The 13,396-nt window shown below is 36.5% G+C and overlaps 1 protein-coding gene across 1 annotated transcript in view; it reads right to left on the bottom strand.

The window, feature by feature from the left end:
- The window catches only part of ADGRF1 (adhesion G protein-coupled receptor F1), a 45,802-nt gene that overhangs the window by 6,964 nt on the left and 25,442 nt on the right, over positions 1–13,396 (bottom strand). The window contains exons 6-11 of the mRNA XM_049764732.1: positions 12,712–12,812; positions 11,487–11,545; positions 7,011–7,165; positions 4,536–4,699; positions 2,925–3,113; positions 733–2,106 (exon numbers count right to left, since the gene is read on the bottom strand). Coding sequence (XP_049620689.1) covers positions 733–2,106; positions 2,925–3,113; positions 4,536–4,699; positions 7,011–7,165; positions 11,487–11,545; positions 12,712–12,812 — 2,042 coding nt within the window. The remainder of the gene's footprint in view (positions 1–732; positions 2,107–2,924; positions 3,114–4,535; positions 4,700–7,010; positions 7,166–11,486; positions 11,546–12,711; positions 12,813–13,396) is intronic.

Below are 13,396 nucleotides of genomic sequence, written 5' to 3'. Positions count from 1 at the left end.
TGCTGTGAAGATAGGAATCAATTACTGTAATGAGATGCTTCTGAAGCATTTACCATATGCAAGGCATTAGGTTAGGTGCCAAACTATTTCCTTTAATCTTCACAGTTGCCTATAGCATATTCCTTTTCATAAGGAGATGAGAAAACTAAAATAAAAGGAGAGTCTGTATTTGGTAAATGCCATCTTTTGTAGCAGGAGTCAGCAAACTTTTTCAGACCATGCTGTCTTGTTGCAACTACTCAAGCTGCTGCTGAAACAAAGACAACCATGGTCCATGCATAAATGAATGTGAGTGAATGACTGCAGTTGTGGTCCAATAAAACTTTATTTACAGAGATAGAGTTGATATCCTTTGTCAGCCTCTGCTCTATCTGACTCTTGCAATTACTTTTGCACCATTGAGGTCAACAGATAATTCTTGATTATTTCTTTTCCCCATGTGCTTCTTTGGGAATGAAGTTCTGCTCAATAGTTAGCAGCAAGAAGGATTAATATAAGGATTTAAAACTCTGGAGTGGATAATTGGAAAAGTCTACTATTCTGCATCTGTATGAAAGTTTGGAAGAAATGGATTTTTTAATCAATATTGCAAGGGAGTTTTTAATTATAGTCCTGCATAAGGCAGTGAGAAGAGATAGCATCAGGGATTAAATATTGAGTGATATTGCTCTCAGTGATTTATAAATGTTCCAAATGCCTAACAATATAATAATTTAGTCTTATGGTTCTCACCTGAAATGCATTGAGTAACGCAAAAATAACATGCCAGGCCAGATTCTGGTTGTCCACCATAGTCCCTATGCCAAAGCCCCAAGTGAGCCCCAAGAGTGGAGTCAGGATGAGGAGGCTCTTGCCCATGCGGACAAATGTGGTCCTGTTATCCTGACTCAGCTTTTCTCCCACAGTAGGCCTCCATAGTTTTGTGAGAACTAACAGCACCACAGCCAAATTCAAAACCACAATAGTCAGTACAGGAACAGTGAAGGCCAGGAGAGGTTTACTCCCATCTGACCAGTTAAGCCAACACACATCTTTTCTTTTGTATTCATTGATAGGCTGTGTGACTGCAATAGTGATGATAGCTATAAGGAGAGGGCACCCATAGCCCAAACAGAATCCAGCAGCCGTCATTTGGGGCATAGCCATTTGATGGAACACAAAGACAATTCGATATGCCAACAAGATGCCCAATGTAAGCATCCAGAAAAACAAGGAGAGATAGAAAAAGTGTGTAAAGAAAACTGCAGCAATGCAGATTCCAGGAGGATTTGTTATGGTGTCCACAGTGACAGCAACAATAAACCAAAGATCAGCAATCAGGAGGCACAGGGCTATGTTCACCATGCAAATATGGCGGGTATGTGATGTTTGGCTTTTCTTGAACTGCTTCCAAAACACAGCCTCAAGGATTAGACATAAAATGAGACTTCCAATGGAGGTGCCCAGTCCCATAAAGGTGATCCATTTGACAGTGGGAATGATAGCAGGCGGCACAAATGGTGACATCAGTATGGAGAAGGAGGTCAGGTGAGTACATCGGCACATGACTGTGTCATGGGTTTCATTCACTAAGTGGCAGCCTGCATTGTTCCACTGCAAGAGACCGAAATCCCAAAACACACAAAGTGGCTGACTCAGATTTGATTGTAGCTTGGAAAAACTCAGGAAAATTTCATTTATGGAATAGTTTGGGATAATTGTAGATATCACAGGCCCATTAACTTGAGCATTTCCAATTTGGGGAATAGGTAGAATGTCTCCCAATGTCAATGAGGCCATGTTGATGATAGTTGTTGGAAGAGACCTCTGGAACTGATCTGATCCAATTAACACATGTCCTCTGATGGGAGTGAAAGTATTTTTTGCAAACACTTCAGTCTGATAGCTGTAACCTTCCCTGAATTGACTTTCAGTTACTGGAACGCCTTTCCATTTAATAAATTTTCGCGAAAAATTAAGAGGCAGTGCTGTTGGATGCACCAGAATGCTGATGTTTTCCAATGTCTCTAGTAACTGTGAGCTGGCATATTTATCTTCCTGCAGTAATATTGTCCAGTTTGTTACTGATGTTGAATTAAGGATATGGTCAGCTATATTAATGACATCCTAAAATATAAAGATAAAAGTCATTTCCATTTGACTAAACAGAAGAAAACAAAAAGTGGAGTTATTAGTATCAGAAAATTAAAAAGTGAACTGGTTCCAATATAGTAAATAAAATCATAAAATTTGCCAAAGTGTATCTTCACAATAGATGCTCTAAAATGAGCACCACTGGGTATATCCCCCCCCCAAATAAAGAAAAATATTAGTGTACCTTCAAGGTTAGGTGCAAAATATGGCTGATAAGCTGACTTAGATGGCCAGACACCAAATGATAATCAACTCAACAGCTTTATTCCTGTTTTACCAGCTTTAAACTCATCTAAAAGTGTTTACCTATCTCCCCTTTTGTTAAAAATGAATAAAAGAAGAAAGATTCCTGCTTTATTCTGGAAAGATATTTTCCAAAAATCTGGAACTTCCTACTTTCTTTTCCTTTTCTTTAATAAAATATGTTTTAAATTTGAAAAGAAAAAGATTTTTTTTTGGATCCAAAACTTTAAGGCATTCTCTAAGTATGTCTGTCAGCTCTATTTTACTCTGAATTATCATTTATTCTGTGTGCTCCTAGAACACTGAGGAAGCAATAAGATTCACATAAACCTTTATATGGCCTGTCTGGTCTTTTTCCTGACAATGTCTATTAACAGTTTTTTGCCATTCCTCCAAGATTATGGTGCTTTTACTTTCTTTGGGGGAAAGTGCAGGAAATTAAAACCAATATCTCACACATTTAAGGAAACTACTCTAACTCTGAGCCACTTTCTTAACCCCTGAGATAGTATGTGTATTTGAGCCATTAGAGCACAGATAGGCCATACCTCCATTGTTGAATTGGACACGTTGAAAAGACTTGCCATAGACAGTGATGAAATGTTGCCCAAAATTGATACCACTGAAGCCAGATCCCCAGCTGTGGTTCCTGGGCTTTGCTGAATGACCACTGAGAGGTTTCGCACCAAAGATGACATATCTGCCTCAGTGGCATTGCTTGAGATCATGCTAAAATTCTAGAAACACAAGTAATTAATTTCTATAATATGATGACATGCTGGACCTCATAAAATTTAAATTCTATTTATTGGTCACATTGGACTGATACTTGTATAGTTTAATATAATAAAATAATTATTTTAAAATGATAATGGTATGAGCTGTTATACCATGCTTTCTCTATCTCCCATAATGTATGAAGTGTCTTACAGAGATTTATTGCTGTACTCTTTTGACCACAATTTGAGGGAGGTGACATTGTTTTCCCTTAAAATTAAGGAAACTGGGACCTGAATTTAATACCCATGTAGGAGCCACAAGGTAGGATCTACTGGCATTAAATCCTGTACATATTTACTATACTGTGCTTATTTTTCCATGTACTGTGGGAGAAAACAAAAGGAAATGGCAAAGAATTTTACCTCTGGATTCCCCAACTCCCCATCTGCTTCCATTGCTCTGGACTAATATTGAAAGTTGCAAATAAGAGTAATTGCCTTCCAGCCAAAAGACATGCCCAGAATTGAACAATCTACCTGTTTTCCTTTTTAATCTTCTCAGCAGAAAATATCATTCTGTCAAGACAACTGAGATCTGTCTGTTCTCACTCACTCCCTTTGATAAACTAATAAACTATGCATCCATTTTCAAAAAATCAAGATCAATGACAGGCTCTCAAAACAATCTGGTTTAATCCAGATGAAGAAAGTGAGGCCCAATAAAGGAGATGTAAAGTTTCAAGTTCTTGATAATTACCATTCTAGAGTTTTATACTGTAATACCAGAAGCTCTATATTTAGGACAAATAATCTTCTCTGCCCACCAAGATCATTTTGGCAAAATAAAAGTCATGGAATTTGTGTTGGAGTGTCTTTTTGTGACCTGAGTTCTAACTTTTTTAATTTTTTTTCCAGATTTCTACCATCCTTGTTTTAGAGAATCAACCTTCCTAGATATCTGTTACATCAGATAGATATAATAGAGCATTGTACTACAAGTCAATTGGCCATTTGAAACTTCAACGCTGAAGCTACTAAAAGGACCCTTTAGTCTTTCCTTCCTGGTTTATAAAGGGAGTTGGAAAATTTTGATAAACATTTTTGAACTTTGATACCTAGGCTTTCTTGACTTTTGAGTTCATCTGAGTTGGGTTCAAGCAACTATCTTCAACCTCTTTAGCATAGCTTTCTACCTTGCAGCACCCCTCCCCACCAAAACTATCAACTGACATTTTCTGACTTTAATCAGCTGCCATCTAGATTTAGCTATTCATGCCTGTACTCCTTGGGTTTACCATTGTCTGATATAATCTTCTACTTCTGTGTACTTCTCAAGGAGGCAAATTGTTTTATTTGATCTTCTTCCCAGTCATATTTGCTGGGAGATGCCTACTTTAAGCCTTTAAACTAGAATATTTTTGTCACATCAAAATATCATACCTCCTTCAATTCTTCAAGCTGAGAGAACACACAAGTCTCCCTGAGAATCTGCCACCCAGAGGGCTGGCACGTGGCTGTGATGAGTCCCGTGTAGCCACTACTACAGGGAAGAGTATATTCATCATTCTGAGTTCCAAATCCAAATACTATGCTGTTACACTGGACTGGAAAAGAATGGAAGCATGAAGAGAAATTTCACTGAAACATTCTTATACTTTATATAAATCATATAATAGGACTTTAGTTGTCAAGTTTTTAGAGACAACACTCAAGTGGAGTTCCAAAATTAAAATTTGGCTTTGATGTCCAATCCAAAGTTATTTGCACTTCTTCCACACTTGCTATTCCCCCAAGCTCACCAGTATTGGCTCTTTTTCTTCAAGGTGTCTGTTATGTCAACAACTTCACGATTTCACTATCTCTAATGGTCTTGGGGCCATACCTAGCAGTGTTCTGGGCTTATTCTAAGATAAGAGATCATGCCTGGCAGTGCTAGAATACTTTTGGAGTGTTGGGGACTAAATCCAACTTGGCCATGTGTGAGGCATGCACCCTTCCTGTTATACCATCTCTCCAGCCCCAACTTTCAATGGACTATCAACTAGGGGAAATAAGCAAAGTGTGCTTACTCCAAGTATACTCTTTTAGGGAATATTAGAATATCTTCAAAATGATAGATAACAAGGCAGCAGTAATGCTTGTCACTAACTGCTAGGGGTGTTGCTTCATGGTAGTGTGTTCCATTCAGGTTCTGTGTTTGATCCCTGGCACCACAGATAGGCAATTGTCACTTGGGAATGATATGTTCTCCTTGGCACCCTTTTATTTTCTTAATTAAAACATTATTGCATTATTGTGACATATAATATTGTTAGGGATGGTTTTCTATGTAGATTATCCCAAAATCCCACCCACCGTCAATTTACCCATCTCCTTCTCCCAAAAACCCCAATCTCCTACTCTTTTTAAAAGCTCTCTCTCTCTCTCATACACACACACAAGCTCAATTATGTGGATCAGTTCTTTAGTTTTGCTGTCCTTGGTCTTCTGTTGTTTTCTTGCTGTCTATCTTTAAGTTTCACATCTGAAAGGGGCCATTCTGTATCTATCCCTCTCCTTCTTATTGACTTCATTTAGCATAGTGTCTTCTAGAACCATTTATGGGGTGAAATTCTTTGCACTCTTTAAAAAAGTCGTCTAGAGAGAAGAAAAATGTATGTATGTCTTAGATGCAGAAAGGTGAGAGGGTATGGAGGAGGGTGAAAAGGTAACTAGGGACATTGGTGGTGGGAACTGTCCACCTGTGAAGTCTGTAGTGCCTGTAACTCAATCATGACCAACTTTATCTGTGGAAAAAAAAACAACTGAATTATTAACCATGGTGTTTATATAAGAATGGTAATATAATGTATCATAAAAAAAACAATCTTCTCAGTGATTTACAGAACTGAGCTACTAAGGGCTGGGTTAGGGACAGGTGTTTGTGAGGTTAACTTGAGACAATGGTAAAGGAAAATAAACACTCTGGGAGAAGGTGTGGTTTTGGCACAATTTGTGCATGAAATCCAGTCATAAACAATATTATATATCAGGGTGTTTCAAATAAAAAGACTTTTATAATAAAAGTTAAAAAATACTCATGTTGTGACTACTTACTTTTGCAACTGTTCTTGGAAATATTTACTTAGCATCAGTAGCAACCTTGAGCAAACTATGATTTTCTTTCCTCACAATTCTGTCCTATGTAGATAGTACTTTAGATTCTAAATACTTACTAAACAAATGATTTAAAAAAGAAAGTGAGTGTATTTTTGCATATAATCTTAAAAATTAAGATTATACATAAATGAATAAAATAAAAAATCTAACTAATAAAAACAAAATATTTCTGGGCTAGAGCAATATTTTAGCAGATAGATGTCTGTCTTGTACATGGCCAGCCTGGGCTCTATCTCCAGCACCATATAGGGTTCCTGATCTCACTACAGTGATCCATGAGTGCAGAATCAGGAGCAAGGCCTGAGTGCTGCCAGGTTATGGTCCCTTCCAAAACATATTTGAATAAAAATGGTATTTCTCAGTTTTTGAGTACTTGTGTTTTTGTATGTCTGTATGTCTGTTATCTATGTGTACATTTGTGTATAAGACCTTCATATCTTCATTCTTTCTTTGAATGTGATGAAGCAGTAATTTTGGCCTCAAGGCCATCACTGTATGTATACCAGTAAATACAAATGAATCATTTCCTGTAGTGCCTGTAGTGAAATTAATCTTCCATTATGTTTATACTGAAAGGTGGAGATCAGATCCCTGATTACCAGTATTAAACAGTCAACAGAAATTGAATTTCTTCATGATAAGGAGGGATCAGTTCCCTATTTCTACTGGAAGTCAGTCTTAGAAAAATTCTGTCAATTTTTCTTCAATCCTAAATATATGAAAAATTAATAAAATTGTAAGAAAAGCCAGAATTACCTTTCCTGAACACCTGGAAAGAGTCATCTTCTAGTGGAAACAGCTTGTGGAGAGCTGCCTTGGCCTCCTCAGCCATCTGCTCGATGGCTGACAGCAGCTCAGAGGTGCTGATGGATCCCACAACTTCATACCCAGCACTAATACTGCTGTCGCCCCTATAATGGTTATATGAAAAGGAAAATTATATTTTCTTATTAATCATTTAGAAATAGATCTAGTTATGCCACTGCTCCACACACTATTCTTTGTGCATGACACTAATTCTTGGTTTTAACCAGACTTGGTCCCTGAATTCATAGAACTTATGTCCTATGGGGGAAAGCAAGACAAAATAAGAAAGAAGAACACTGACCTAGCAATAATATAGGGTTTAAGACATTTGCTTTGCAAGTGACAACTATATTTCAATCCCTGGCCTCATGTACAATGCCCAGAGTACCACCAGAAATGTCCCTTGAGCAATGAGCCAGGGGTAAGCCCTAAGTAGGACCTCATGTGACCCAAATACTAATTCAAAAAGAAAATAAAGAAGAATAAAGAAATCACTTTTATATATATGTGTGTGTGTGTGTGTGTGTGTGTGTGCGCGTGCGCATTTATGTCTAATTACAAAATACATTGTGTTATGAGAACCAGGTACAATGATAAATGATAATAACAGCAGGTAAAGACAATAATAGCAGTTAGAGACACTTTAAATACAACTTACCAGGAATGGCTTCTCTGCATAGAGGGCTGTTGAAATTGGGTCCAAAAGGAGGAAAAGAAATGACCAGTAAAGTAAGGAATACTGGTGGAGCATAAACAGCACATGTGAAGCTCCTGAGGCAGGTAAAGTTCAGCCAGTAAAGGTGAGATGAGGAGATAATATTAGAGAAAAAAACAAGAATAATCTCATCTAAGATCTTAGAGTTTTATTTTATATTTTATGAAAGGAAGTGGCATGACCAGATCTATTCCTTAGGATCCTCATTCATATGAATGCAAAGACAATACTCTAGGGAGGCAAACAGGAAACAGGAAGACCGGTTAGAAAGAGCAAGTGGTGGTTTGCACTTATTAGGTGGCGAATAAGTATCCAGAAGTGGTCATATTTAGATTACATTTGAAGTCATTACCATGGATTTAGACTTTTAGTTGAAGAGGAAAGAACAGTCAGCAATGGCTACAAAGTATAGGAAAACAAATTGCTCTATATTCACACAACAGATTACTGAAGGAAAGGAATTAATGTCATAGAGAAACAAGGGAGGAACTCCAAGTCATAAACTTGGATAAGAGAAGTCAGGCTCACAGAAAACTAAATACTGGACAATTACATTAGTAGAGGGTTCTAGGATTGGCCAAACTATTCTGTGGTGATAGCAAGATGGCTAATTTTGTTAGGAGGAAGAGAGCTTTTGAGATCTACCAAAAAGGAAGAAAAAGAGTTCCTAAGGTGGTGAAAATGCTCTCTTGATAAGAGGTTTGTAAAAGCATTTGTCAAAGCTGATTGAACTTAAAGTCTGGGCATGATGAGTCCAGAATGCCTCAATAGCAGAGGTTTGCTTTTACAAGCTTGAGCATGAGAGATCAGTCCCAGGGGTTGCCCTCATCTGCTTAAAATTAGCCCTGGTGCTCTTTTGTTTGGGACCATGGCATTGCAATAATATATGTAACCTCCAGCACACCACAGTCAAGTGCATGCAAATCTCACAATCAGGCATGATCCCTAGTGTGAATTTGTGCCAACACATCAAATATAGAATGAATTGAATAGCACTACAATTATAATGTTCCAGACACCACAACTAAATAATAGACCCTCTGACAAGCACCTGTGAGCACTGCACCAAGTGTGTAAGCACCAAAATCATGTGTGTGTGTGTGTGTGTAACTGTTGGTCATTGCACTGCAATTAAAACAGCACAACAGGGGATTTTTTTATGTCTGATCCTATTTTACATCAATTATATTTTAATAAAAATTAAAACCAAAGATTGCTCCAACGTTTGGATCTATGCAACTAGAAGAATAACATTGCCATAACTAAAGTAAGAAAGACAGTACAAGTAGATTAAAGATAAAGAGGAGAGTTAGTGGGCCTTTATCTGCATGTGCGAAGTTAGAAGTTAAGAAAGCAAGTGATAACATAAGTATTATATTCGTGTGTTAATGTAATACTACAAATAATGTTTTGTGGATACTAGAACAGCTTAAAAAATGACAAATTGATTCAGGTAGTTATTGTTTATTATTTTATGAATTAATGCTCTAAAGTCTAAAACTCAAGTTCTTAAACACAATATTAACTATATATACATATGTATATACATATATGTACAATTTATGTATGTATATATACATATATATATAAATCCAAGTAACCACAGTCAAGATCTCAATCTTTGCATTTGCATTGATATAGTTCTTTTATATTGTTAATATTTTGCACTTACCTGACTGTTGTTATATTTTAATGAGATTAAGTTAATTACTTAATCTCATTCCTGTTCAACAATTTGAGATGGTAAGAAATTAATATTTATTTTAAAATACATTGTTAGCAGTAAAACCAAATTATATTTTAAAGACTTTGCTTAATTTTTTCTGTCCACAAATTACTGGATTGTTGTCTACAAATTTCTGGAAACAGTTTATAAGAAATATGATAAAATACCATTTAGACATAAGAAATATACTAGGGCCAATCAAAAAAATCCATATAGAATAAAAAGTTATTTTTATTTTCAATTTTTTTCTAGTAATTTAATGACCACAAAATTGGGGGAAATATAATGAATTATATATGCTGAAATAAAGGAAGAAGTAAATATTTTCTCTAGCATTTAATTTTAAATAAGGTTCTGTATTGGACCGTTATTGTAAGATGACACCCAGCTATCAACCCAAAACAAAGGCTTTCCCCCATCTTCTTTTCTTTAAACCTCTACCTTTGGTATGTAAAAGCCTGGATGTCTTTACCCTACAAATTCAATTGGTTGAATTTGTTCTGGGCAAATAATGAAAGAGCAGTTTGGCTTGGCATGTGCAGAGAGACCACAAGGTGAAGAGCAGAGTGACTCCATGACTTTCTCCTGACTGATATGGTAGATTAATTCTTTGCAGCTACCCTACCTACATCAGACCCATCCACAAGGGGGGTGGAAATATGGCATGTGGGGTGATCTCACAATGTGTCGGGGGTATTTTACACATTATAAAGGACATGGCAAGACTTAAAGGGTATTGCCTAGAAGAATACGCTCATGTTCAGTGCTATTTAAAAATTCTTATGTCTGCTGTTAAATTAAACAACAAAGAAATAGCATGTCAAATTCTAAGTGACCTCTATGTCATTTTTCTCCCAAGCAGACTATTAATAGTATAGCAACAATCCACACATGGTCAACTAACCAAATAATTTAGGATTAAAAACATAAACAAAAGGATAATTTACTAAATAATCTCTTTATTTTCTGTAAACAATGACTACTGAGTTTTGAGCTACAGTTCATATGATGTCTACTATATATAATATTTTACCAAATGTTCCCTTAAATAGAACATCAACAACTTGACTAGTCAATTTCTTGCCCTTTTCTCCTCAGGAAGGAGAAAATCTATGTTTCTACAACACACAATCCTCATTTCCTCCTGCTCATTCCCATCAAATTCAGTCAACAACTGCAGATTTACTATTCTGGTATTTGATCAATAGTTTCGAGAACAGCATTCATTAATTCCCTAATCCAACTCTATGATAATTAAGGATTTTCTCTTAAAAAAATTTTTTTTCTTGAGCCCCACCCTGTGGCACTCAGAGTTTACTCCTAGCTCTGAGCTCAGAAATCACTACTGGCATAGTGATGGGGAACCAAATGGAGTGCCAGGAATCAAACTCAGGTCCATCCTTGGTAGGTTGTGTGGTACAGGGCAAATGCCCTACAGCTGTGCTATCTTTCCGGCTCCTCTTCAAAATTTTTAAACCCACAGATACTTATCAAGTTTTAGTAAGATTCCATCAAAATTGAGGAGGACCTCTTTTCTAACAAAGTCACTGTAGAAATCACAGTCACACATTTTTCAGGATCGATGCACAATTCTATTAACACTTTTTTTCTTTTTTTTTTTTTTAAGACTGGAAAGCATCCGCGGGATTCGAACCACCACAGGTGATTGGATTCAAAGCAGCAGATTGCGAAGTAACCGCTGAGCTAAAGCCTGTCCTTAACACTTTTTAAAATAAACCTTTATTTATTTATTTATTTATTTATTTACTTATTTTGGTTTTTGGGTCACACCTGGCAGTGCTCAGGGGTTATTCCTCACTCTGTGCTCAAAAATTACCCCTGACAGGCATTGGGGATCATATGGGATGCCAGAATTCGAACCACTGTCTATCGTATGTTGGTCAAGTTGCAAGGTAAACACCTTACCGCTGTACTATCACTCCAGCCCCTTATTGACACTTTCTAAGGCCAGTGTTTTACTTACCGAAACTGGGACACACGAACTGACTCAAAGCCTTGAATTCTGTTGTACACTTCCTTAAGCTTACAAAAAGAATAAAGAGAAATAAGTTGAGGTTTGTTCCCACATTAAAAAGGCAGTTGAACAAAAATTGGCAAAGACAATAAACTAATGAAAGGCACTGAATGAAAAAATAAATTCAATAATATAATATTGCATATTATATTAAATATGTTATATTAAGTCCCTGGCATTTTATATGGTCCCACAAAACTTCCAGGAATGACCCCAAGAACATAGTTAAAAGTAAGCCCTCTTTCATTAAAAGAAAATGAAAGAAGGAAGGAAGGAAGGAAGGAAGGAAGGAAGGAAGGAAGGAAGGAAGGAAGGAAGGAAGGAAGGAAAGAAGGAAGGAAGGGAGGAAAGAAGGAAGGAAGGAAGGAGGGAGGAAGGGAGGGAGGAAGCGAGGGAGGGAGGGAGGAAGGGAGGGAGGAAGCGAGGGAGGGAGGGAGGAAGGAAGAAGAAAGGGAAGGAAAGAATAAAGAAACAAAAAAATAAAGAAAAATTAGGATGAAAGAAGAAAGAAAAAGAAAGAAAAGGAAGGAAGGAAGGAAGGAAGGAAGGAAGGAAGGAAGGAAGGAAGGAAGGAAGGAAGGAAGGAAGGAAGGAAGGAAGGAAGGAAGGAAGGAAGGAAGGAAGAAAGGACAAAAAATAAATACTGGTATGTTGCCCAAATAAAATAAAAACAAGGAAAAAAGAGAGTCAACTGGTATATTCTCGTGAATGAAAATATTCAAAGCACATCAATTATGATCAAAATGATTAACTTCCAATCATATCTCACTGAAAACAAATAATTAGGACTAGATAGTGAATAAGCATGTTACATTGTATAAAACATCTGACCTAGGGGTGTGGAACTGAGCATGGGCTAAAAAAATATCTGACCTATATTTAGTCAACAAAGTATTTTTCAAAAAATTTATCTTCTGTTATATGTGTGATATCATAATATTGCAGTTTATGGTATTATTGTACCCCATTTTCTCCACAGTGCACATTACCCTCCACTACTGACTCTGTGTCACCTCTCTTTCCATCTTTATTTCTCCTATCTTCTTGATAGTCAATTTTCTAACTGAAAGCCAAATGTTTATTATCATTCAATTTATCTTTATTCTCTCTATGTACAACAATGACTGAGATCATTTGGTACTTACTTCTTAAGTAGTTAGTAGCAAATGCTTACCTTAGTTTCAATTCCAGTTGTGTATTTGAAGTATATAGCAGAGGATGAATTCAAAAGGTTTCTTGTAAATCTTTCATTAATTTTGAATATGCCCCACACCTCTAAGGGAAATAAAGAGAATTACCTAGATATAGATATTATTCACTTTATTAAATGCAATATAAAATAACATAAGTACAATTCAAATAAAATATATTCATCAGTGGTATTTCACTTTATTTCTTTAATGAATAAAACCCTAAAATAAGGGCCAGAATGGATCCCCTCAAGTTAAGAATGATCCCTAAGTACAGAGTTTACAACCTCATGAATCAAGACATCTACTTGTGAGAATTTGATATGTATTTGTATATCATATTTCAAATATAAGTCCCATGCTGCTTTGGGTGACTCCTTATAAGCAGTTTCCTACCTGATCTATTTTTGATTTGGGGGCTTTATGTTTTGGTTTTGTTTTATGGCTTTTGGTCCACACCTGACAATGCTCATAGGTTTCTCCTGCCTCTTCACTCAAGAACCACTCCTGAAGGTGCTTGAAGGAGCATATAGGATATTGGGGGTCAAACTCAAGTCAGCTATGTGCAAGGCAAGTGCCTTTTCAGTTTTACTATCCATCCAGACCCCTGTCTGGTCCATCTTTGTATTCTTTGATGATCAATGAGACATGAACCTCTTTTCTTGACTT

The sequence above is a fragment of the Suncus etruscus genome, chromosome 18 (genome assembly GCF_024139225.1).
Source record: "Suncus etruscus isolate mSunEtr1 chromosome 18, mSunEtr1.pri.cur, whole genome shotgun sequence".
Classification (NCBI taxonomy): domain Eukaryota; kingdom Metazoa; phylum Chordata; class Mammalia; order Eulipotyphla; family Soricidae; genus Suncus; species Suncus etruscus.
This window is presented reverse-complemented; position numbering and strand designations above follow the sequence as displayed.